Consider the following 27,113-nt stretch of genomic DNA (forward strand, 5'->3'; position numbering starts at 1 on the left):
ATTTCCGCTGTACGGGCATTCGCCAATATTGACAGGCGCCTCAGCCAATGGGAAGCCTGAAATGGGAGCACCAACCAATAGCAAGGCGAGGGAGGGTTGTTATCAAGTCGTAAACGGTTAGTAACAGGACAAGCAGGTAAGATTTTTATCTTGTTATTGTCTCAAATTTAGTCAATGCTCCACTTGTCATGAGAAAAATAACAGTTCAATTTAAGCTTTGGCAGTCCAACTAGTTGGTTGGATTTTTAATACACTTTCCTGCGAAACGTGCAGGAGACGGGAGCCATTGAGAGCGCAGGGAGCAAAAGAAGCTAACTAGCCATAGCCTAGCCCATTAGCTTCGCAAACGCTAACTCCCTCAACTAGCGTTTAGAGAAAGTACTCTTAATTCATCCGCTAAAATCACTCGCACTGCACTCTCCACAGTACAGCCATCAAATAAACTAGTTTCCTTACGTACATTTGAATTGCCACGCCCTGTGTTGACACTTTTCAACATTTAAAACTTTTTCATTTTAAATGTTCAGTGAAAAGTAACATTAGCCAGCTATGGTTAGCATGCCAGCTGCACGAAAACCGCTCAGGCTCACTATTGCAGAGCGTAGTTCTGTGCTGAAATGTGAAACAAATCTTCAAAAAATAATTGTAACTATTTTTGACTCTCTTTGTTTTTAGGTGGCTTGTTTCCACGCGTGGTAACTGGAATTATGGACCATTGGAGTATTGAATGGATTAATTTAACAATGGAGTTAAAGGTATTCCTAAAAGTTAATAATGAGTATCCAGTTTTAAGTGTGTGGGTTTCTGGATGCACCTTAGGTAATCCTATTAATCAGCCTTGACTCGTTGCTAGAAACATGACGGTGAAGATGATGATGGTGGTGGTGATGAGTACAAATAGCCCACAGGACTTGCCTTTTCGGTTAGTCTTTAAAAGAACAGAACAAGCTCTATTGCTTGGAATTAGCTATTCAACAAAGGAGTAAAGGTTATTCCAAACTAACAATTCCTATTATGTAGTTATTGTTTGGGCGAGGTGAGTTCCACCTGTGGCCGGGGATGACAGCAGCTCTTTAGCTTGGAATGGAGCCATATCGGGTGCATGACCACTGGACACGTCCCTGTTGAGGTATTTTACATCTTGGATAGATCACATATGCAATATAGTGTTATCTGCCAATGCAATTGTGGGAATTCTTCTGAATCCTTTAAGGAGAAGCCCAAGGATGTCGCTAGGAGCAGGAAAGCTTGTATAGCCAGTTGCCACTGTGCCCTGGAGCAGAATAACAAAGTGGATGATTGGATGTTTTTGTGAATTTCCTGTTGAGCAGACAAGGCGATGCCCTATATTGGATAACTGTCAGAGATGGAAGCTATGAGTTCCCGATATTTGCACTTGTCTCCCAAGACTTTTATGGAGATGTAAAATTTGGTCTAATTTTTAGAGTAGTCTGATAATACACAGTGACTATGCAAGGCTTGTAGGAAATAAGTGGTATGCATTTATTTGCATTACTTAAAAGTCAAAGGTAGTCTTACATTAATTTTATATGTTTTTCTCTATCCACCACAATACAACCATCAAGCCACAGTCTTAAATTAACTAATCATTTCTACCCTCTGACTCAGCAACAACATATAAAATATTTAATTAGATTATACAAGCATCTTTGTTTTATATTCCTCTCATATTTGGGGTGATGAGTGTATATTTGGCAGGCGTGTGTTCCTTTTTAGTAGTTTGGTGTTGTATTGATGTCCCTAAACAGCACATGTTGTATAATACTGAAGTTATGGATACACGTTAACAGCCATGCAGAGAATAGCTCCCTCAAGTGGCCATTGACTGCAACTTCACATGGTCACTGTAGCATGGATGTTGTACTTCCTGTGGAAAGTGACATGAGACAAGCAGCTTTCTAAAAGGGGTGAACTCATCTCTAGGAATGTCTTAGATAAACAGAAAATAAATTGAGTCATTTGGGTTTCACCTGTTAACTAAACTGTGTATGGATATTAATTTAACAACACGGTGAAGACCGTTTACTATGTTCTTGTGGTCACATTATTCATAAAAAGAGAAAATTAGTTGGGATAATAAGGCCCATAATTATCTCTGAAGCAGATTATTATTATTCTAATGCAGTACCCACATCTGGAGCTTCTCAGCATCACATGGACTCGGCATCCCATGCATCGCACCAAATCATACTTTTTGTACTGTTCAAAGTCACCAAAGGAATCTTGCCTTTAATTACTTTGTCGCCTGTCAAGCAACAGAAGATGGGACGACAGGCATACAGACAGACATACAAACACTGTATGATCCTTGAACTAGTAGAGAGCTTATTATTATTGTTATTATTTTTATTAGTAATAGTAGTTGTAGTACTGGCATCAAATTCATGTCAATTCTTTCCAAGTATAAAATAACCTTGTTAGTTAAGTAATTAACTGGAATGTTCTGCATGCAGGTAAGAAGCAGAAACAGTTGCTAATATTTTATATTTATTTATAATATTTATATTTTTAAAAAATATTTAAATGAGTTATTAGCAGATATTGTCTGTCATAGTTACATTCCAGAAAAATATGGGGAGTATTTTTTTTCCAACAAGTCCCTCTACAAGTTACTTGAGTCATGTAAATTTCCTTTAAATTTGTTATTAATCAAATTACATAAACCCAAATATGTAGTGACCAAATATTACTTTTGTTTGTGGTATATTTTTCTAGTAACATTTTTGATTAAAACAATTATTGAATACAACGTAAAATTACATTGACACCACAATTGTTTGCCATTGTTATCTTTAGTTTGGACGCTGTAGTTGTGAAACTGGTATTGAATTGCTCCCTTTGTAGTATTAAAAGAGTCTTAAAAGTCTCAATTTGCCGAGGCCTTCAAATTGCAGCTGTAATATAAACAGTAAACCAGCAACACATTTACAATACCCCGTGTCTAACAAGTGCAAGATTGACATTGTACTGTGTTTTGGAAGACAATGCCCTCCTGTGGTATCTTCTTTTGAGCTTTTTGCCGTTTCTTATCTGCCCTTTACTCTGGTGGTGAGTATGAGAAATGTCTCCCGCCTACCAGCGAGCAACACACACACACACACACACTGCACTTCTATGTTTGTCAGACTCAAATCCGAGGGAGCGGAGCTAGCCGCCATTTTCTAAGCGTCTCTCCCTAAAACGAGAGAAAAAGCCCCGCGTCAAACTGCCATCTGGACTACATTTTGCGCACTGGGAATCTGGATTTTTTGGTAAACTACTATCGTACAATCGCCTACATTTGTAGTAACGGGGGTAGAAAGGACCGTTTTACGGCCTTGACTTACATTCGCTGTGGCGGCGAGGCGAGTTAGCTGCCGAGAAAGGTGTAGATCGTTGATTCGCCCATTGCTTGAATCCGGAACGAACCCGAGAGGCTCTGTGAAGCGGGCCTCTTTTGGCAAACTGGCAGCATTTTTGATTTATTAATGGCAGAGTGATCGAACTGCTCCGTGTTTTTTGTGTTAGCACGTTTGTTTTTTCCACCATAAACTGCAGGGGATTGTTGCCGAAATTCCCTCGGATAGTGCAACCTCGTCACGTGGTAGGTTCCTCCTTTTTCTTTGTTAGCGAGCTAGCTGGACTGGCAAGGTCTACTCCCAACTTCTCCGCTTTAGACAATCTGCATTCACGATACACACTGTTTCACTAGCCACCCGTTGTGAACTGAAGTATAGCAAATGATTGGCACCGTAGATTTACAACAACAGACTCCCCCTGTTTATTTCCGTAGTCTAATTGCAATGCACACCATGTCTGTGTTGTGCGATCGGTCTTATAGTGCTGTTTGAAATAAGTTGTGATCCAAAATGAGGGGGTGTTTCCTGTTATAGTTGTTAAATATCAAACTACGTTGTTAAATATAGTGGGTTTCACTTGCATGTCGGTGCGTTCATATTTTTCCGTGGGTTTTAACGCGTAATATATAATACCATGGGCGTTATTGACTTGAAACTATGAGGCGATCTGTGTTACGTAGCCAGTGACTAACATGTTTACTTGCCTAACGAGGTTTGCGTAAAACCCAACGGCGTCTTGTATAGAGAATCTATATAAAGAAATAATTGAGCGACGATTCCGAAGCGGAAATGATAAAAATGAGACCTAATGTGAGGAGGGTATGTAGCGATTCACTGCAGTTGTCTTATGGGAACCGCACGCTATCTTGTGAGCAGGTTGTGTTTCTTGCATCAGCAGCTAACATTAGCGTGAAGCGCATTAATGTGCACGCAGTGTACAGAGTGACACGGTTTTATGAGATCTCTATCTGTTGGTTTTCGTGGGTTAATGCCGCGGTCGTTCGCTGTTATTTTCCGACAACGCTCAGTGACACAAACACATCGCTGCTGTTTGGCTGTCTTCTCGTGCCATTGAGATATTGTGATATAACGTAATTACAATTGTACACGTCCACTACAGCGCAGGCAGTTCTATATTAACACTTGTTTTTGTAAACATCAGGAAGACATTTTGGCGATTATGTTACGGTTGGATAATGCTAGATGTGGATATTTTTGTCGCATATCCATCGAGCAGTTTACAGATTAACTAGTACCAGTACGCGTGTGAAATATGAGTTATATATTCTCCAGACTTGGTTACTTATTTTGCTCTTATCTAAAATGATCATGTTCGGCGTGTTTTGAGCGAAAATGGGCGTTTTAGGTAGACGAATCGCATTGCATAATCTGCTTCGGAAATACCAACATGGCGTAGTGCGCGCTGACTAGAAACTGCGGTGAAATACTGAGCCCCCATTCATCTGACTCTGCAGACGATACGCGGAGATGCAGCTCCCTTTTATCTTCTGTGTTGTTTAAAGGGAGGATATGTTTTAAGTTGGATGATCTGGCAATCGGCCTGAAATATAGCTTAACAGTACCTCATGTAAACCACTTAGTGGATTCTATGTATTCTTATACTGATGATGTTCCTGTCATTACTATTTTGGAAATGGTGGCTATTAAATATGTTCAGCTTAAATAAACACATGAATGTAGTCAGGATGACATCATGTGCTTTGGACTAATGCTGAAGCCTAAATCCACCTACTTACACAGCCTTTGTAGAACCCTTCTGCACACTGATTTACCAGGGCATATGTAGGGCAGTGGGGTTTGGGCAATTTGCATTATCTTCTCTCCTTTCTTTCCACATCAAAAATAAATACCAAAAGCTTGCTTTTTATTTTAAAGAAGTGTGCAAATAATGCTTTTTTCACTCAATACACACAAACATAAAGGTGTAGTAGGGGTTATTCATTATTAGCATAAGATTTTGTAGAGACATTTTAAGTTACTAATATTCCATGTTGTTAGCATCCTCAAGGTCAATGGATATCATTATTTTCACATTATTTTCAATTTATATATCTTCTTTTAATCTTAATGTGTCTTTGGTGGAATTTTCCAACTAAAATGGTCATAAGGATATATTTGTGCTGTCTTAGATGTTTGTAATTCACCTGAAGTGTTTTTCCCAATTACTTTTATAGGATCATTCTAGCTACACTCACAGCCAGCAGGTCAGCAAAATGTCAATGGGGCATCCCTTAATGTGATCGGGCATTTAAACAGATCAGTTTTGGACATTCACTTGTTTTTTTGAGGCAGTATGTTTGATTTGTTATTTAACATTGGTATCAGTGCATCTTCAATTCTTAAATTTAGTGCCAAATGTTTGAAAAGAGGTCATTTGTTTGGGTGGTGTTTAGTAATTTTCCATTCGCTGCACAGACTTACAGAACCTGTACTGCAAGTACATGAGTGTTTTTGTTTGTTTTGTTACATATAGGTGCAACTTCCTATCCACTTAATTTAAATTAAGAAAAATAGTATCATGAAATATGTAATATATATATGTGTGTATATATATATATATATATATATATGTGTGTGTGTGTGTGTGTGTTTTACAGAAAAAATATGTTTTGAACATTTGACTGTTCTTAACACCAAAACAAGTTTGACTTGGTGGTGTTGCAGGTTCCAGTTGTGAATAGCTATTAAATATGTTTAGGCACTATTGATATGTTGGATGTGAATGATACTTGGTAATGGAAAAATAACCCCACCCAACATCCTCCCGGGACATAAAGTATCAGAATTTGATTGTGTAAAAAATGTTAATGTGTGCTTGACTTTATTAGACTTGTGTTTAACTTCTTTTCTTATCTACTGTCTCATTTGTTCTTTCCAGGCTGTCCTCAGGTGGGGCAGTAAGCGGGTGGTGTGGAGCAGGCCGTGGTGCCCGTCTCTCTGCACTGCATGGCTGCGATGGCGCCCGCTCTCACCGACGCCCCAGCCGAAGCTCACCACATCCGCTTCAAATTGGCTGCCCCATCCTCAAGTCTGTCACCGGCCAGTGCTGAGAACAACGGCAACACCAGCAACATCCTCATCCACAGCAGCGGCCCCGCTAAGTGTAAGGCCGTTTCAGAAGAGTGCCCTCTTGATTTTTGTGGCGGCAACCAGGAACAACAGCAACAGCAGCCAACAGACTCCATTGCCCAGGCCCCAGCCCTGGGCAAACTCCAGCCACTGGTGGCTTCTTACCTATGCTCTGATGTGACACCTTCAACTAAGGAGTCAATCAAGCTGCAAGGAGTCCTCATCAAACAGTCTGTGTTGAAAAGTCACAGGATACTGCCCACTTCCCTACTCAACGGCGGAGGAGACTTCCTGTTGAGGAAGAGGCAGGCAATTGAACTCTCTGACAGCCAGCTCAAAAGCCTAATGAGTGGCAGCACCAACGGTGGTGGCCAGCCCATGACACCTGTCAATGGCCTGGCCAAAAAGCTGGCCACTATGTCAGGCTCTGGCTGTGTAGTGGCAGTGAATGGTGACAAACCCTCAGCCACCACAGACCCTCAGTCACAGAACCTGTCCTTAGACTCAGCTACCTTATCAGGCCATATCTCGGTGAAAGGAACCCTTAAACAGAAGCATTCCTCTGGGCTTTCTCAAGGTACAGATGGAAAAAATGTTGAACCATCAGTGCTTCAGTCTGCTGCACTTTCCCCCTTTCCCCATGACAACCCCAACTCCAATGAACAAGTGAATTTAGAGGAGGCTGATTCAAACATGTCAGTCAGTCAGCCTCAGGGCTCTGATAGGGAGAAACCAGGTAGTAGCCTGCAGGGACCCCTATCTTGCACACCTGCACCACAGACACCTCTACCCTGTAGTTCTTCCTCGGACAGCCTTGATGCTCACGTTAGGGAGCGCACACTTCTCAACAGCAGCCGCCAAGCTGAGATTGAAAGTCGGCTAAGGCGCTTGCGCAAACGTCTGCAGGTGGTACAGGCCAAGCAGGTGGAGCGTCACATTCAGCAGCAGTTAGGTGGCTTCTTGGATTCAGCTCTCAGCCGGCTACTGGCTGGTAACCGCAAATCCGAGTCAATAACTCCCACAGCTACATGGAGAACTGGACGCCACTCTTCTTCAAACAGCAGAGATGGTCTCAGTCGCTTCCTGAAAAGTGGCTCCATGCCCTTGGAATTGGAGAGGCTGTATCTAAGTGGAACAGCCAACCTTCATTCAGCAGAAGTTGCCTTTGACTCAGATGTAACAGAAAGCAGCTCTGGAGGGGACTCTGACCTGGAGGAGGAGGAGCTGGCAAGAGTGGACATTGAACAGCGTCATGTCAAAATGTAAGTAAAATTGTACTGTCACATTAAGCTTATTGGAGTGTTTCTGTGTATGTGTATGTATATGTATGTCTCATTTTGTAGTACTGGATATTTCATCATATAAGAAGCATTTGGTCATTATAAAGCAAGTCTCTACAGTATGGTCAGTTTATATTTGTGTGCATTGGTCTATTACACATACCAAGTACTTGAATATCTTGTATTACTGTCATCTTTCCATGGTGTTCAGTGCTCTTCAATGCTGTGAAAGTCCCTGTATTTCTAGAACCTGCAATATGCTACTCTGGCCTAGCAGGTGCTAATGACAATTTTAACTGCCTGGTCTGCCTCAGTAGTGGTTGGGTCAAACTCCAGGGAGGGGTAGATTTACCATTTGCTTATAGAGCATGTACAGTTGTGTGGGCGGTATCATCCTGTGGCGAACACTCCTGCTCGAATGGACTGAAAGTAAAAAGCTCTCTCGTCACACAGTGCTTCCTCCTGAGAGAGAGCTGAGGCTGAAACTGAACGTTCTGTTTATCTGCGGAGTGAACAAGTGAGCACCCACAGAGCCAGTGAATGTTTTGATTTAAACTGAAACCAAGAAGAAACATAGAGTTGTTGTTGATGGTGGTTTGCAGAAGATGTGGGTTTTTGTTTTTACATGCTGCCCGTTGTGATGTCAGGTTTACCACAGCAGGAGCTTGCAAACCTATTCCTTGGGAAGTTCACGTCAGAGTACACATTTCTGTGTCATTAGTTTTCGAAAGTAGGCAGTAGGCAAAAAAATACAGCAGCTGGGCCAGCAGTGTTAATGGAATTACTGACCTGTGTAGGATTGGGTAGATTATTAACAAAGAAGATGAGAACACTGATTTATTTATTTTGTTTATTGTCGTTTACTGTGTTGACTTTAGACCTTTGACCTAAATATCTTCATAACTTAACTGGAAGCATGTGTATATTGCTTGCATAATTTAAACATTCCAAAATAAGGTTAAATGTGGTATTAGGGTTGTATGATAACTGAATATTTATATATATTATTGTATATTTTGATGGAGAATGTACAGTATGTTATATCAATGAGGCTAAGAGTTTTGAAGCATTTAGGGATATTGATAGGCCGTCGTGTAGTTTCTGTAAAGTTAATTTGCTGCCAAAAATGTATTTTAATTTGTTAATTGCTGTTTTACTTCAGATCTAAAAAGGCTATTTCAATTCACATCTTTCAAAACCTGAAATTAGGTTTTTGTATTCAGCTGACAGGTTGACTGGCTGTAATATAATTGTAACATATAGAACTGAATACAGTAAATAGAAATGGTTATGTTGCAAAATGAAGTAAAACCTAGGTTCTGAATGGCAAAGAAATGTAGAAACAGTATCATATCAAGTGTGTGGTTAATGTAAATAAACTAAATTACGTAATTTGCTCTGTTAGGGCAATTTATACAAAAGATGACTACCTGTTTAAAAAAACACACCACACAAAATTAGACCGTAACTTGTGTGTGCGCGCGCGTGTGTTGCTAAGCAATGAGCAGCTGTGATAAGCAATTCTCAGCAGGCTTTTTACTGTGTCCTATTGAAAAACAAATCTGACAAAAATTCTAACAATCTGGTGTTCAATTAATAATTTATCTACAAAAAATGCTTTTAATATTTTTATTTAAATATTCTTTACATGAATACCAAATGTTGACATCTCAGATATGAATACCAGATTAGGCAAAATGAGGAGAATGTGTACAATACCAGATTATATATTATACACACATAAGCATTATGTACATTGTATATCATTTTGGAAATGTTCTGATTTTAAATCGTTTTGACTGGTTGCACAGGCCAGCTCGACCAATCATATCCTTGTTCATGCAGCGCTGCCCAATGTAGTCACATCTGGGAGAGAGCATCTGTGCTAAAGCATCATGTTCAAATTACAGTTGGGGTAGGAAAGCTAAGTTAATACATTGCATAAAGCATATGCCAAACTCATTCAGACACCGAAGTGAAGTTTCTAGTATAAAATCCTTTTTCTCATATTCTTCAAACAGAGCAGCATCCTCTTCCTGTTTTACCCTGAACACAAGGATGTACAGCTTCTTGCAACCTTGGTAATTGCACAGAACAATTTGACAGCTTGGGAAAAGAGGTCACCAGAAATAAATGGGCATAATGTGTAAAACATTCTGATATTTCATTTGAAAACTTGCTGCTTATGTCTATTCATGAACTAAACCGTAAAAAGAGAATTCTGCCAGATCAGGTGCTACAGTACATATGTATGGTTAAATTCAGTGTATGTGATGATAACTGCGACTCAGGATCCTGCTTTGCCTCCAAGACGTGTTTATACCTTATCTAACTGTTCATTTATTATACCACACAGAAGTGTCAGTTAGATATGAATTCATTATTAATGCCTCTAGTTGTCTACGCGCAGGAATTAGTGATTTATCGGTTTTCACAATCTCGGTGTAGCAAATATGGAGATGTGTTTTTCTCTGCAGACACGTTAAATGTCATTTTCCACTCATAAAAATAGCCCAGACCTGAGACCACTTAACAGCTGGTTCAATCATGTTTTATAAGAAGAGTAAGGCCGGTCTTTATTTCTTGCTACACTACACAGCAAAATGATGTAATTTGAGCCTAACAAAACAGATTTAGACAGGCAAATTAATTTGCACTGATGTTTCTGAATACGCTGCATTTCAGAGATTTTTAATTTGCTGTCTCAGAAGCATCCATTTATAATTTTTTGCCAATGCTAACTCACAAGTGTAATAATACTCTATTTGTGAACACTTCTTTGGACATTAAACTCTGTCTATCTGTGGCACAAGCAAACACCTGATGCACATTTTGCATTTGAAACCTGAAAGCATGTTTAGACTTACATAAAGTAGTGTGTATGTTCGTGTATTTATATATTTGTGAGGTCCAAACAACATAAAAACCTACCTTTTGTGATGACTTTTGCTATGACATTTTGACCTTGACATTTTGTCTGGGGCCCCACAACTTTTTCAGGGTTAAGACCTGGTTTTAGGGTTTGGATTAGAATTGGCTTTAGGTCACTGATGTGTCCTCACTAAGATATACGTGTGTGTGTGTGTGTGAGACACAGAAAATAATATCACATATTCGCAACTGATATTTTGCATGGTCACCCATTAAAAGCTTACTACACTACACCAGTCACAGTCAATACTACAGACAATGTAATGTCTTCTTCAGGCAGCAGCACCTCAATTATTTAACGTCAACTCAGTTGACAGCCGCATGGAAAATGCCCTATTTGGGCTTCTTGTTTGGATGCAGTACATTGGTTACAGCTAATCCTGTCATCTCTGTCTATACTGTAGACGTGGTTTCCCGTATCTTAGGGGATTGGTGGCCAGCCAACATCTGCTGCAGCACCTTTCTGCTATAGCCTGTGTGCCTGTCTATAATTGTGAAAGTCTCCACAATGGCCGTTATCTAGGTGAGGGTACCACCAGCTTCAGATTCTTATTTTTTGTAGTAGCTGCAAAATAACTTAACTGAAGATGCATTATAGCTATATATATTGTTTGGGCATGCTACATGGAGCACAGGTTGTTCTGTTGAGAAAAGAGTGGGCACAGTTTTTTGTTTCTGAGGCAACAATAATACTCACCAGGAACCCTTGGTTCTTACATAATGGGTCATTGACAAAACAGTGAAATGTTGTCTTGACAAGCCTCTGAATGTATCCAGTATTAAAGACATCTTGTCTGAAGAATGACAACTATTCCTAGCACATGAGTACATATTGCTTGTATGATCTCTATGCAATAGGACAGTGAATGTGTCTGTCTGCTTGCTGCTTGTGAATCAGGGTAACTAGGTTGGCTGAGACTACAGCATGCCTTTCATGCTTATGGCTCAGCATTACTCTGCAGTTTGAGTAGCTTAGCTTTTTTTCCATTTCATTGCTGTGTGTGTGTATGTATTTGTGTGTACATGTGAGCCTCTGTATAGGTTTCTGTCCTGTTTAACACATCTGGATGTGTTTAGCTCTGTCCAAGTTCCTCTACACGAACCCACAGGCATTACATAACCCCCCTCTTTTATGTAATGACTGCTGCAGTTCCCTGACTGAATTTGCCCTCACTCGTTTTTCCTGCCCCACACCCTGTCGGTCTGTCTTGTTCACAATCCCGGCTCCCTAGCAGTTTTTCTGTTAAAGATGTGTTTAACCAGCTGTCATGTGAAACTCCAGCCAACCGTGCTGGCATATTAGAATAAAGCCTAGCTTTCACTACATTTCTGTGTTGGGATAGTGTGAAAAGCCGTGACTTAAGACAAAAAAAGAAAGCTACTGCTTGAATTGTCCTTGTTCCTGTTACTGAAAGTGAATGGTGACTGACTGACCCTTTTTGAAGCAGGTCTTGTTGTTTTACCTCTGGTCACCACCACCACCACCCCTGTTTCAAAGGGTATACAGTGACATGGGACAAAGTATAAAATGTTGTGTAAGTAAAACAGGTGTCCTTATCAAGTATGCTTTCGCACAGTTGAAGTTTAGCATCTGGTGTTCTAATATTCTAATGCGATATCCATGTCTGCAATAGTATAGAGTGACACAGTGCATCCTGAAACTAAAGATAGCCTGAATTTAGAATAGACAACTAAAATATCTCAATATTTTTGCATTAAGATAATATACATTAAGCCTTGATAACAGCTTTGCTCTAATGGCCTTGTATAATCTTTTGTTTTTTGTTAATTGATGAGATAGTGTAGTTGTGTGCTTGCCATTTTGAACCATTGGTGTAGTAAGGTTTATGAGGTGGTGTGCCAGCTTCTCAGTCAGTAGCAGCACTTAACATTCAACTTTCCAGAAATGAGGAGCTTGGTTTAATTAAGGTAAATAGACACATAAAAGGAAATCAGTGCCTGCATTTGAATTGATATTTGTAGGCATCTTAAATGTATTGTAACCTTATGTATTTGATATTTCTGTGGTCTGAGCTTATCCTTTATTGTAGATGCATTTAAAAATCAAGCTGTTCATCTTCTTGTTCTTAAAATTAGAATTGTGAATATTATGTTTAAACCTCCTGTGAATGAAGGCTGTTATTTGATTGATGTAGAACTGGTATATTTTGATTAACATGTTGATTACAAAACATTTCAGCTGGCACATGACATTACAGAGTCATCTTCGCTGTAGTGGATTGTGAGGTAATTTATAATGTGTACGTGAAGACACCAGACACTCGTGATTAGTACTTCAGTACTTGGAAAATTGTACCTTGTGTGTATGTATATCAGACCAATTTGATGATGCATATGCAATTTCCAGAGTTTCACATACATTGATCAATGTGTGGCAACAGAATCAGCACTGACCATCACAATTCTGTCTTTTTTCCCCCAAATACGATTTTAAAAAGCTAAGGATCTTTCCATTCATTCATCTCCCTCTCTCTCTCTCTCTCTCTCTCTCTCTCTCTCTCTCTCTCTCTCTCTCTCTCTCTCTCTCTCTCTCTCTCTCTCTCTCTCTCTCTCTCTCTCTCTCTCTCTCTCTCTCACACACACACACAGTCTGCTCCTTTTCTCCATACACAGCCTATATCAAACAGTCGTGTGAATGACGATGTTCATGTTCTACGAACGTCTCGGTTTGCAAGTTCAGTGGATGTAATTAGCTTGCTAGCACCCCCTCTCTGACTGTTAAACACAGACACCGTATCAACATTATGTCCCTCACCTGGTTATTATCTAACAAGTAAAGCCCCGCCCCCCTTGTATGTAAACTTTGCTGCTTGAAAATTCACACTGCGTTATGTGTGACCGCAGCATTAGTGTGTGTGTGTGTGTGTGTGTGTGTGCGTGCGCCTTGATGCAACCAGCATGCAAGCCATGTCGTCACTTAATGTGTGTGTACAAACACTATGTTTGTGACATTTACCTTCACATTATTCTTGTTGAGTATGAATTTATATGGGAAATGACAAAAGGGCAACCTTCAAAATTGTGGCGCTGGGGGCATAACCATAAAAATGTTTTTGCTGGTGCACCTAAATGATTAGGCGCCCCAGTGCAACCAATGTGAAAAGTTTGTTTATAATCAATCACTTTCAATGTCCTTTTCCCCCCAATTTTTCAGCTTTTTAAATGTGAATATTTTCTCTTTTTTTGGCTCCATATAACAAAGAAATCATGAAAACTAAACAACTTTGGTTTTTCCTAGCATTTCCTGTCGATACTTTCTCGATTAATTGAGAAGCTACTTGACAGATTAATAGTAAGTTGTAGCCATATATATATATATATATATATATATATATATATATATATATATATATATATTCTACAATAAATGCTTATAGCACAATTTCTTGAGCAGAACTACATATTGGAAGGTCCAGTACATCACAGTATTTTTCACAATTTCATCAGTTTCACATTATACAATGTTATTTTTTTTATGCATGATCATGAATGAATGTGCCAGCAAGAGAGGTGCAGTTGAGTGTGTGTGTGTGTGTGTGTGTGTGTGTGTGACTGCTCGTCGTAACTGCATACATTATGTGGTACTCTAATACGTGTTTTCTGCCAAGTTGGTTGAGTAAAGTGCTGTAGTTACTACCAGTCACTTTAGATGAGCCCTTCACGTGCGGTGCATCAGTGAAAAGGGTCTTCAAACCGTGTTTTACTGTGCCACGTTCAAATTCTAATAAAATTCATATCATAGAAAAAATAAATTCCAGTTTTGGTATGAACCAGTATACAGTAGGGCTGAACGATATATCGTTATCGTATCGCTATCGAGATATGAACATTCAAGATATTAATATCGAAAAAGCAACGATATAAACAATATAGATTTTCCCCCGCGCTCGCCCTGCATGTACAGCTCTGGCGGTCACAGTAAACTTCATTTTTACGATTGCACTTGAATGCACCACTACGGCCAGCCAACCACAAACCTTATTTCATGCTTGCTGTGGATCGACAGCTGAAGCTAACCAATGACAAACATAGGAGGGCGGGCGGTAGACGGAGACTGAGACGCGCGCACACACACACGACATACACAGCGGGAAAGAAAGTGACATGAGCGCGGAAGATAATGCGGCCGGTGGCGATTTTGTGCCAAAACATAAATCATCGTATTTTGGATTTAAAAAGGATGATGTCAACCAGAGCGAGGTGTTGTGCAGGTCGTGCTTAGCGAAAATTGCGACGAAGCAAGGTAGCACAACAAACATGTTTCACCACCTGAAACAACACCATCGCGTGCTGCACGAAGAGTGTATTACAATGAGAGAAACACCGGGGACTTCTCAGTCATCCCAAAAGAAGCCCAAGCAAAGTGTGTTTACTGATGCGTTCCGTAGCGTTACACCGTATGAGTCGACGTCTACCAGACAAAGGCGTTACAGACGCTATAACATACCACATTGCAAAAGACATGGTACCCGTGTACACAGTCTCACAGTGAGTTCTCATCAATAAAACTACACTTTCCATCTGGAAAGTTTCCACAGTCTTTTGTATCATGATGTTTTTATTTTTCTGAAAAATGCTTGGTTTTCACCGAACCCGTAGTCATATCGTATCCTATCGATATCGAGATATCTGGCATGAATATCGAGATATGAAATTTTGTCCATATCGTTCAGCCCTAGTATACAGCCCAGCGGAGCATAATTGCAGTGGTTATGTCAAACAGTTTTGTGTCCATGTGGAAAGTACACATCCCTCTGGTGTTACTTAGCACACAAAAGGAGAAGGGGAGTTACATAAGGAGAACATAAAGTATTGACTGATTAGTCATCACAATTTTCATAACTATCTTGGACCTCTCTTTTTGAAAGAACATCACATTCAACTCGTTCATTTCCAGAAGGCGGCAGATATAAGGTGCGGGTTTGTTGACTGGATTAGTATAGGGGTGCTATACAACATGCTATGTGCTGCATCCAGAGAAGCACCACAATTGAGAATGTGCTGACAGTTGGGAAACAGTGACTGTAGTGATTGCCACTGGTGCTTTGTGTGTGGGAGAAGGGGGGAGGAAAATATGTCCTGGATAGAGGGGGAATGGAGATCCTAGTGTTGGGAGGGGGAATTTCTTGATGCTACTCAATGACCCCTCCTCCCCATCCTCTTGCTTTTACTCTCACGATTAAGGTCATTGGACTTGCAATGGCCTAGTATTTTTATTTTTCTAAACATCCTGTTTTAAGTCTTCCTACATTCTTGCCATTATGATCTATTGCTAGTGGTTGCCTTCCTTCCTCCTGTCTGTTAAATGGACCATATGATAGCTGAGTTAATTTTAATACATCAAAGATGTAACCCAAGTATCCACTGGAGGAGCCATTGAGCTACTAAATATTCCACTTTAACCTAGATTTCCCACCGATTCATTATCAGGTCTCTGTGCCCTCTTCAACCTTTATGGAGAGACTCTTTGTAAGAAGGCCAGTGCAAAGATGTTTGGTCCTGCTTCAGTGTTTTGACAACCTCCGCTACGTATACCCAGGCCTCCTTGTCGTAGAGCATATGAATCTCCTTGGGATCATTTTCCACCTTGTCCTCAGGGACATTCCACCTGGCCCAGCCTTTCTTTGGTAGATCAGTTGTCCACCCACTGCTTGGTGAATCATGGCACACAGCCTCAGAGTATTTTGTGCAGTTGATGGTAGGACACACTTTAAGCCACCAGTGTTGTTTTGAGATGAGTCTCCACAGGGACCTAGTGATGCAAATGAATTGCCAGTGCATTGATCTAATGCACCAGCCATGGGCGTGTTCAGGAGTGTTGCAGTATTAGTGAACATTCACCACAGTGTGTAAGACCAGGTTGTTATTCTGAGGATTAAATTTGTCCAATGACAAAATTAATTTTGTCATTGGTTAGAAACTCTGCAGCTATATGTGCAGCAGTGTCCTTGGTACTGTATTGCATAAAAGACTAAATGTTGTAGTCTGGGTAAAGGAAAGAATCATGACATTACTCATTGCACTGATTGGTGGCTGATGTATGCATCAAAGCAACAATAACTCCTTTCTCTCAGCTCCACAATAAGACAGGATTCCTGGTTGGATTATTGGTTATCTCTCTGTCTGCTGCACTGTTTCCCAACCCAGCCCCACCCCCTCCAGCACCCTGTGGCCTGTAGATTGCTTTTAAAGCCCGTCTGTTCCTCTCTCCAGGCTGCCAGAGCCTCCTAGTCCTTGTTTTCCCTCTTGTGCTCTCTTCTTCCTTCCTTTTCCCTCTCAACTCCCTCTCTCTGCACTGGCCTTTGTTGATTTCCTACATCCTGGCAGAGGTCTGAAAATTGAAAACAGACTAGTGTAGGGAGGAGAAAAGACTTAAAGTGCAAGGTCTATCTTTGTCTGCCATCAGAGTCACTATTTTCATTGTTCACCCATGGTCACTGCAGCCCATATTTTGACAAAATGGCGCCCTCTGTGGTTGCTGCTGCACAGTACAAGAGCAGACATTTTCCTCTCATGTCTGCCTTTGAAATGCCCATTCTGTGTGTCATACTGGTAAAATGGAGTACTCTGCTCTCAGTTGGTACCCATTCTTTTACTCGGAGTAGAGCAGTGGGATGGAAACCCCCCTTTAATATGAGGCCTTCACTCATGATCCATCATGCCTGATCTCACTGTTTGTTGATTAGAAGCTTTTATGGAGTGCCTGCAGTTACCATTGCTGGGAGCTTTGTATAATGCTGATTCACTGACCTCTGCAGTCTGACAGAGGAAATGCTCAAAGTCTCAGTAATAATATACTCTGGTAATAAGTTTGGGATTTTCCAATGTTATCTTTGAAGGTGTTTAAATGTATTATATTTCAGGTTCGTGACAGACCAGATATTAACCATATGAGACTATATCTAACACAATTTAACTGCAATTTTATTTCAGTAAATACATATTGTTTTTCTTTGGACTGTGACTGAATATCCTCCCTGTTTTTTTACAGAATAGCCAACACCAGGTTCTGTGTCCAAAGAGACATGATTAATTGTTTTTAAATGCTACCTATCAGCCCAGAACACAACCCATAGACATTAAGAGCATGATAAATTCATACTTGCGAGACTTGATAACTGCTACCAAAATTGGTTAGCAAATGATTTAGAGAACATTTCCAGATTCTTTACATTTAATTCAATTTTTAATTGCTAAAAGGTGTCATCAGGCATTTTACTCATATTTAACTCATATTCACACCCTCTCTGACCCATAGATGGAAGCGAGCAGAGAGCCGTTACACTGTGGAGAGAGCTGCAATCATCAGCCACTGGAACTGGCTCCAGGCTCACATCTCAGACTTGGAGTATCGCATCCGACAGCAGACCGACATATACAGACAGATCCGTGCCAGCAAGGTCAGTCGTTACTTTTTGGTAGTTAAATCCAGGTGTGGAGCTGTGTGTATGTCTGTTAATACGGGAATTTAATTTTGCGGTTTCTTTGATGTGGTGGCTCCTGTAACCACACTTTTGTATTCATGAGGTCGTCATAATGGAGCCGCTGTGGTTTTTCCACTCATTATTTAACTCAGGGGTCTGAATCTATCGTTTGGGTCTTGAATCCTTAGGGCTTGGTAGAGTTGGGAGGTGTTGCCCCCAGTGCTGTGCCTGCAGTTGGGACAGAAGTGAAAACAGAGCCTGCCAGTAGTCAGGTGAGCATAGTTAAAGTCCACAGAGGGGTATGTTTACTTGTACTGCTGCACCTATCCTGTCTGTTCAGGCTTAAAATATGAGCAGTATTAATGGGCAAAACAAATGTGGTAATTCAATAACAGTTATGCAATATCTGTTCCACATTTTGTCCCATGTACCAGTTGAGAAGATATTATAAAGACATTTTTCTTACATTACTATTGAAAAATAAACCTCACATGCTGTGTGAATTTTGTCTCAGCCCATTCAATTATATTAAGTGTGTTTACATACTGAAAATAGATTAAAATATAAAGTGACCTTTATTCAGCTCTGTAGTGATCTGAGTTTTAGGTAGATTGATTCTGTGGATTGTTCTTTTCACTTTATAATTAGAATTTATCATACGATGAACTTGTTGACCTGAATTGGTTGTGTCGGTTATCTAAATATCTGTTTAACCAATACAGCTGCAGGTGTGACCTCTTATCAGATGGATTATGTTAAGACTATCCCATGTGGATTAGTCATAGTGGGTTTTCACATTCATATTCTTAAATTGTTTATTCTTAAACAATATGAGCCTGTGTCACCCCTGATGCATATTTCAAACGGCGCAAAAAGGGTGATGTCTTGATGTCTTACATTTGACTGATAACCTGAAATTGTGCTCATTGGTGTAAATACTTATCAAATAGGAGTTCCAAGTTGCACACTGTGATGAGTGCACAGTGCAAAGTCTGTTTCTAAGCTTTGGAAGGCATTTGCACAAATTGAGCAGGATGTGATCAGTTCGCCTGTTGTGTAATTTTCTTAAATATCCTGTGCTCACCAAGTGCTGGTGGTCAGCTCGTGTTCCTTCACCAGTGAAGACGAGGTGTAGTCTAACTGGCTTTTTCTTATCTGTCGATGCAGGATGTTGGTTCAGAACGGCTCGAGCACACAGGTACCGCCCACATCACCAACACAGAGGGCGGCCCTTGGAAAGGTCAAAACGGTCAGCCAGTTAACGGTGTCCTCAGCAGGTACAGTCCATAACGATTACCTTGATTTCAGGACGTCATTTATCAAGCACAAATATAACATATTAACTACTTTCACCTACTCAGATGTAGAGATTTAGTTGCTCTTCAGAACTGAATTTCTAAAGATGTTTTGGGATCAAAATGTAATTATGTAAATTACATCATTAGTTTCAGTCGCTCTACTGAGCACTTGTTTTTAACTGTTTTGTATGCAGTACTGTGCAAAATGTCTCAGGGCACCACCAGCTTTGTTGTTCTTGTTTGTCAAATACTGTAACCATTGGCTTTAGGATTGGAATGATGTGACTGAACGTTGGTCTTATATATTAGCGAGCTGTCAATGAGTTTAACTCATACAACCTGTGTTTGTTATGTTCAAACATGTTTTGAATAAATCTGGCTTAATGGACATTTTTCACTGCCGATATTTGTCAACCTTTTTAATTAACCTAATAAGTAGTATTTCAGGCACATTATGATCTGTAACCTTATTTGCTCTGTTGGTCTTTCTACTGACAGGATGGCAGAGAATGCAGACACCAAGCACCAGCAGCCATCGGCGAGTGACGGCACATGTGTGGCTGCACGGACACGACCACTTGTCAGCTGCCGAAGACGGCGGCTCATTCAGCCGAACACTGTGCCCAACCTCAATGGCAAGGTACGAGTCGTGTGTGTGTGTGTGTGTGTGTGTGTGTGTGTGTGTGTGTGTGTGTGTGTGTGTGTGTGTGTGTGTGTGTGTGTGTGTGTGTGTGTGTGTGTGTGTGTGTGTGTGTGTGCGTGAATGTTTCAAATTGTATCATTGTGAAATGGGTGCAAAAAACTCTCTGTACATCATTTAATGCACCTTTAAGAGCAATGAAGTGTATTACTGGACAACATTGTGTGCTAGCAGGCTGCACTGACTGTGTAGTTCCATTGGTTTGAAGCCTAATAACTAAATAAACAAGAGACGGCTGACTTGTTTATGAAAGTAGGGCATCTTCCCTAGAGTCAAATAAAGAAGACTAATCACCCATGTGACAACTCACAAGTTGTAGTTGAGAAAAATAGAAACATAAGCCAGTTGTTCATGTTTGAAGATGTATTTAAGGCTTTTAAACACTTATGTCTTAGTGTTTAGTGCTTAATGGGCTGTATTTACAATTTTATGTGAATTGCAACAATTTTCATACTGCAATGAGATTTTGTTGTCACTACAAGAACAGCACTTATTAGTACAAGTAAATCCATTTTCTTCACTCTGATCTGCTGTCACTGCTCCACTGGTTTCAGCACAAATCAGAAGCTATGTATTTGTTTCTTGTTTTTAATTTAAGCTACCATTCTGTAACACATAATTAACACTGGATGAGTTATGATACACTGGCATTTATTGTTTAGGCTTTTAAAAATGGAAATGTTTTCTATGGTGACTTGCCAAAACTGAATATTTATTACATTTTCCATGGTTTGCAATCTTTTCTGTGTATCCATAGGCCCAGAGAAGCAGTTCTACCCAGTGCAACTGCAGGGTAAACCCCAGCTGTGTGATGTGTGGTGGCCGGCCCACCCCCAAAGAAGACCCTCAGTATGAACTACCCACCCTGGAACGCCTGTCAAGACTGGATCTTGGCATCCACCCCATCCTCTCCTTCCCTGACGGTCAGTGTTGGGCTCTTCACTTTAAGGCCGCTCAGTTTACTCAGCCATTTCCTACTTCACATCCAAAGGGGAAGACAGACAGGGAGTGGTCATGTAGAGAATTCTCCTCGGGAAGTCTTAGAAGACATTTTTGGCCGTTTACTCAATTGTTTTGTAATTTAGTGCTGGGCTTCTTGTTGACGGCACTGTTTTGTTTCTTTGAATGATTAAACTCTCAAGACATTTGAGGCAAAGTTGATGATAGTTTTGGTTTGACATGAGCATACATAGTGTTTGCTTTTGTCTTTGTTGTATAGATTGTGCACACCATTGTGATTCAGTAATGTTCAACTACAGACGGCAAATATGAAATACTCAGCTAAGCACTGCACAATTTGCTGCACAGTGAATAATCTTCATTACCGTGGTGTCTTCAGGTGTCCTTACTTTGTTTCTTTCTGCCTCAGACGTTTGTATAGGTCTGCGTCTGCAGCAGGTGATGAAGAGCCAGTGGCAGACCAAGTCTCTGGAGAGGAGCAAACCACTGAAGAAGCTCTCCCTCAAACACAAGCTTTCCTCATCCAAAGAGAAGCACAAGTTTGCAAACTCACTTATGGCAGTCAGTAAGTACATGTGTGACTGAGCCAAAGATCAATCCATGCATCTACAGAAAATGTCTGAAATTATTTGAACTAAAGTTTTCACCACGGAGGCATCAGCTTTCCCCTTTTGAACTTAGAAATAATTAATGATCACACAAATGTGTTATTGTGAAATCTCTACTCCATTAAATGTTTTTGTCATCTGCTTCTATTCATGGTAATTTTATTTTTGGGATGATTTTATTTCATTACACAATGTTTCCAAGTAATTTTGCAGTGCCATGGTACTGTCCTGTTGCAACCACATGTTCAACTTTACTAATGTTGACCTTTATTCCTACAAGATTTTGCTGTTCTATGTATTTTAGTGGTGAAACACAATTTTCAGAACCAATGTTTTTGATGTGAATGTGTGGGTACTCTGACATTGTTTTTATCTATAAACCTGTATAATAATTCAATTGAAAACCTCTGCCAATTCTCCACTTGTCATCTAATGTTAAATCGTGACTGGTTCCTGGTGTTGCAGGACTGGGGCATTATAAGAACCGTGCTGAGAAGCCGAGGACAGTGGACAGCAGTGTGGGCAGCAGCAGTGCTGTGCTGAACGCACCCCGGCTTGAGGGCCAGGCCATGTGCAAGACTGAGCATCTGCAGGCTCTGTCCACCTCCTTAGGGCCCTATGACAAGAACTATAGCCGCAAGAGATTGAGAGAGCCCTCGCTGGATAGAACTGACAGTGAGTGTCTTAAATAAAGGTTGCCCTGGTCAAACACGGAGTTGTAAATCTGCTGCAGAAAGACATCCATTTGGTCTTTTTAATGTGATATCGAAGGCTCCCTGGAATGAAAAATGGGTCTGAGTTGTGTTTATTTCATAGCTCTTCTGCCATTTTGACGGCTCACATCACTTAAGACTCAGTATAGATATGCTGCTATAAAAACTGATGAATTTGCCAAGGCTCAAGGAAAATGAACAGTCCTCTAAATCCACCTGTCTCCTCTCTCGCAGCCTCACCGAAACTTTTCATGGAGTCAGCCAGCACCTGCCCGACCCTGACCAACATGCACTCGTCCCTTCACAGCCCCCTGACACGCCAGCTGTCCACGTCTTCAGAGAACAACATGCCGCTGAACTCCAGCAGCCAGAGCGTACCCAGTACACCTGTAAGGAGACACTGGACTGCATCTTTCTTTTTTCACTGGCCTGTGTTGTTATAGAACACAGGGAAATTCCCTGAGATGTTGAATATTCAAATTGTCATTTAAGGAAAGAGGCCAAGGAGTATACCGTCATTTCAGTCCAGACTGCAAAATTTTACGTTTGGTGAAAAGAATATAAGTGTCTGATGGGTCCATGACTAAAGACTCAAATGGCCAGCATGTGGGGGCTGCCCTATTGTTTAATAACTCAAAGGTTGATATATTGTTGAAACCATGGGAGTAAAGTCTTGGTCCTTTTCTCCCAGCTGCAGCCCATCAAGAGGAGGAGAGGCGAAAGCTCCTTTGACATCAACAACATAGTGATCCCCATGTCTGTGGCGGCCACCACCAGAGTCGAGAAGCTACAGTACAAGGAGATTCTCACACCCAGGTAAGCACATTCCCATTCTCATTTCATATAAAAAGGATTTGACTAGCAGAGTGTTTGTGCAGTGATCTATTGGTCTGACACAATTGTATACAACCTACTTCCTGTATTCATGTTTACTTTTTTTTTTAATGTAGTTGGCGAGTCGTAGACATCTTCTCTCAGCCTATAACTGAAGAGGAGAACGAACGGGAGGTGAGTGTTTACTGTCACTAAAGTGTGGCTTTGGAGTTCATTAAACTTTACCTTACTACTCTTTTATTCTGTGTATTCTCTCTTAAGTGTTTGATCCTTTGCAGAATAAATATAAAACGCAGGAGCAGCCCACTATTTTTAATTTAATTTAGAATACACTGAAATGAATGAACAGTGACACCTGGTGGTGTAATTTTTAATGACATTTTTTTGTGATGGTGCAGTCTGATAAATAAATATATATATTTATATATAAATATACATTTTTTTTTATGAATGATTAAATACAGGATTTGGCATGCGTACTTCTCAATACCGTAACTCCTAGACTGTCGGTGACACCTAGAAAATTCAACTATATGCTGGATACTCTAAAGTAGGTTGTTGGTAGAGCTTTGCGCCCACGTACCTCCGCGGAGCGACTGTCCAATCGCAGACAAGATTCACCAGCGTGTCACACGTTTGTGACGTCAGCGTATTTATGAACGGTTGAATAACTGCCAGATATCGAAAGGGAAAGTTATCTTGGAAAATGGCGCAGAAAGGGCAGAAGCGTTCACTCACTGAACATTTTTTGACTATACTACAGCCATAAAATCAATATAAATCCAGGCTGCGTCATTTTCTTGATGCTCATTCTTGATGGTTAATAAGACAAGCGATCAGCAGGTCAGGACATGTTTACCAGAAGATTTTAGGCCCTCTGTAAACAAATATGTTTTTAAAATCTGATGATGACTGACTGACTTAACTTTTCAGTCCCTGCACAATCCTTGCTGAACAAACCGGAGAAAATGTAGTATCTATGCTCGGTAAACAACCAAAGTGGTGGAACAGTCCTGATGGTATTCTTGCGTGTCTGTAGGTGGAGGACCTGTCAGACGCAGCATTCATTCAGCTCCATCAGCCCTATGAAGATCAGGAGCGCAGTCGCTGGACATGGATGGCCTTCGCTCCTGCGAAGAGGAGGGGCAGCAGGTCACTACCACAGCAGTCACACGCTCGTGTTTGACGGTAGTCTGTACATGTGCAATCTAAAATAATTACCTCTCATCGATTACCTCACTCCTCAGGTCATACAAGTCTGTCGATGGGCGCACAACGCCGTTGCTGTGCGGGACCAACCCTCCCACCCCTCAGCCTGCGTCCCCAGACCCCGGCCACTGCCCCATGCTCCACGACTACAGTTACGTGCCGTCACCCATGAGCCCAGCCAGCCCGGACACCACCTCCAACCCCCACACACCCTGCTCGAAGGACTCCCATCGGCTGCTGTCCAGCGAGGACACGCGATGTTCAACGCCAGACTTCACCTTTGAGGAGCGGGTATGTGCCGTGTTTCCAATCGTGACGCTTGATACCTTTTTGGTGGAAAAGGGGAAACTACAGTCAGACAATAAGAAACACCTCTGTATGAGGACTTTTACAGTGGATTGAATGATTAACCTCTATGACCTTTACTGGCTTTTTTATGTGTAAAATGAGCAGACTGCATCATCTCACTTCCGAACTGCCAGAATCGTAGACAAGTGTGGGGATTTGTTATGTATATTTGACTTTTATTCTCTCAGTGGCACTTGGCAGCTGGACAGGGGAAACAAAGACAAAGATAATTCTGTGCATCATTCAGGACATTTGAATAAAAATCTCCACAAGTCCTTATCAAGTTGTTAGTTTATTTTATAACCATGCAAGACATTTTAAATCCCCTTCACCTGTAAATGTCAAGTAGAACAACTTGATCTGTGCGGTTTATTTTTGGATTCTCAAAGGGTGAAAAACACTTGTTGTAATTCTCCTCAGTGCAATGTGATGCGTTCAGATTAGGAATGTTTAGTTAATTCTCGTCTGTCACAAAGAAAATGAGCATCACCATTGTGCATTTTCCTTTAAAGTAAATGATGGTTGCATTTCTCTTGATAGATGTCAGCGTTACAGCTCATTGTAAAATACTTTATATTGAAAGCTGAGTTTGTCAGTAAATAAAGATTTTGTGCTGTTTTCAGACGGTACCACCGTGGGAGCGTCGCAGCTTCCCCTTGCCAGAGGATCCTGTCCTGGAGCCTGAGCCCGAACACGTCAGGCCTAGAATCCGCAGCATCTCAGGTTGTCGAGCCACAGCCTATGTACGTTTAGATTCGGACGACATGGATCAGCCTTGTGATGACGGCTCCAATGAGAGCGGCTCCAAACAAAAGCCCTCCACCCACCGATGAAGGACTGACAGGCTGACGTCACCTGGCTCCAATCCTGCCCCACCCCACAAATTTGCCCGCCCACTCACCCACAGCTCCTCTCTGGCATTAACAAGCAGAACCTCAAAGCAGAATAAAATATTATGATGGGTTCCTGTTGTTTGATATTCAAACATCAGTCTAATACTTTCACAGTTTTTAGTGAATATTATGGAGATAGAAGCCTTTCCCTACACTTGTTTTTGTCACAGGAAAAAAAGGATAAATGTTAAAAAAAAATAAAACACAAAAAAACGTATAAAACAACACGTTACAAAAAATGATTTCTGTAGTAGGCTAAACAATGTACATGGGGGCTTAGTGGTGTTTCATATGTCGCGTGTACACTTGTAGCGCACTATGTAGCGGACTCCTCAAAATATGGCCAAAGGGTGTTTTCTATTGACTAGTTTGCTTGTAATTCCCATGTACATTTTTAGTGGAGTGACAAATAACAAAACAAGAAAAAAAAAAAAAAACAACCCCACTTCCCTCCCCACCCTCATCCAAATAAACAGGTACATTTGAGATGTGGCCCCTTCTTCTCCCTCTAGAGGTCATCTGAAATCACCAGAGCACTTCTCCAACTACAAAGTCTAGTTTTGTTGGTTTGTTTTCTTTGTTTGTTTTTCATTCCTGACATGTTTTATTTGTATTTGTTCTGCCTGTTCCAGCATAATAACACATTATTTGTGTTTGAATAGTAAAATCATTCCTTTACCGTCTCTTTGGAGAGTGTCCAGCTCCCTTCTCACCCCTCTGGCTCTTCTTCACTGTTCATTTTATTAGAGGGTGATGGCATACAGGACTGGGGTGTTTTTTTGAGCACTTGCCCTACAGAAAGCGCTGCTGCATGCTGGAAATCATGCTAATGTTAAGTCTTATCATAAGAGCACACAGTTAAGACGTATTGTGGGGGGAAAAAAGGAATTTATCGCAGGGGATTATTTGTACCGTCTGTGAATTCACTTCCTTTTCCTCGGTCATTGCTGTAATACAAAAGTCAAATTGTGGCAAAATAAAAACATAAAATAAAGCAGCACACCCTCCATTGTTTCTGGTCCAGCTTGAACCCTGCAAACATTTCAAATGTAGCAGCTCTTAGCTCTAAGTCACCCCAAGCTCAGGTCCTTCAAATTAAGGGAAAATGTTCTGCTGTTAAATAGCTCAACTATCAGATGAATCAGATCCAGACTACTCTGTTGCAGGATAGGATTTCATATTCTTTTTTTACCATTCTGCAATGTCCATACAACCTCACACTTACCCCTCCCCAACCCCAATTGCTATGCAAAAAAAATCTATGGTTGTTTCATTTTTACACCTCTCTTTATGCCACAGCCATTCAATCACTTTTGTTTTCTTTTGTAGTTAAGCGAGATGTCGATGTACCTGTTGGATTGTTGCAGCAGTTAACCTAATCAAAAAGCAGAATTGTTTCTTCTTTTTTGTAAATAGTACCATTAAAACATTTATGTTTAACTTGG

At 40.8% G+C, this 27,113-nt stretch overlaps 1 protein-coding gene across 7 annotated transcripts; it reads left to right on the top strand.

Moving 5' to 3' along the window:
• kansl1a (KAT8 regulatory NSL complex subunit 1a) lies at positions 1–27,113 on the top strand. 7 transcript variants are annotated; one of them, XM_058621402.1, is made up of 16 exons: positions 1–136; positions 676–755; positions 6,259–7,711; positions 17,940–18,081; positions 18,294–18,377; positions 19,273–19,382; positions 19,902–20,043; positions 20,861–21,026; positions 21,473–21,628; positions 22,128–22,346; positions 22,619–22,773; positions 23,076–23,200; positions 23,335–23,392; positions 24,258–24,370; positions 24,466–24,718; positions 25,399–27,113. In XM_058621402.1, exons 3-16 carry the CDS (start codon positions 6,327–6,329, stop codon positions 25,606–25,608), a joined length of 3,318 nt encoding a protein of 1,105 aa, XP_058477385.1. In that variant the 5' UTR covers positions 1–136; positions 676–755; positions 6,259–6,326; the 3' UTR covers positions 25,609–27,113. The 7 variants fall into 7 exon arrangements, with proteins under 7 accessions (XP_058477385.1, XP_058477384.1, XP_058477387.1 ...); XM_058621401.1 differs by lacking the exons at positions 1–136; positions 676–755 and adding an exon at positions 1,021–1,129; XM_058621404.1 differs by lacking the exons at positions 1–136; positions 676–755 and adding an exon at positions 2,318–2,474.

Source organism: Solea solea, chromosome 21 (genome assembly GCF_958295425.1).
Source record: "Solea solea chromosome 21, fSolSol10.1, whole genome shotgun sequence".
NCBI lineage: Eukaryota > Metazoa > Chordata > Actinopteri > Pleuronectiformes > Soleidae > Solea > Solea solea.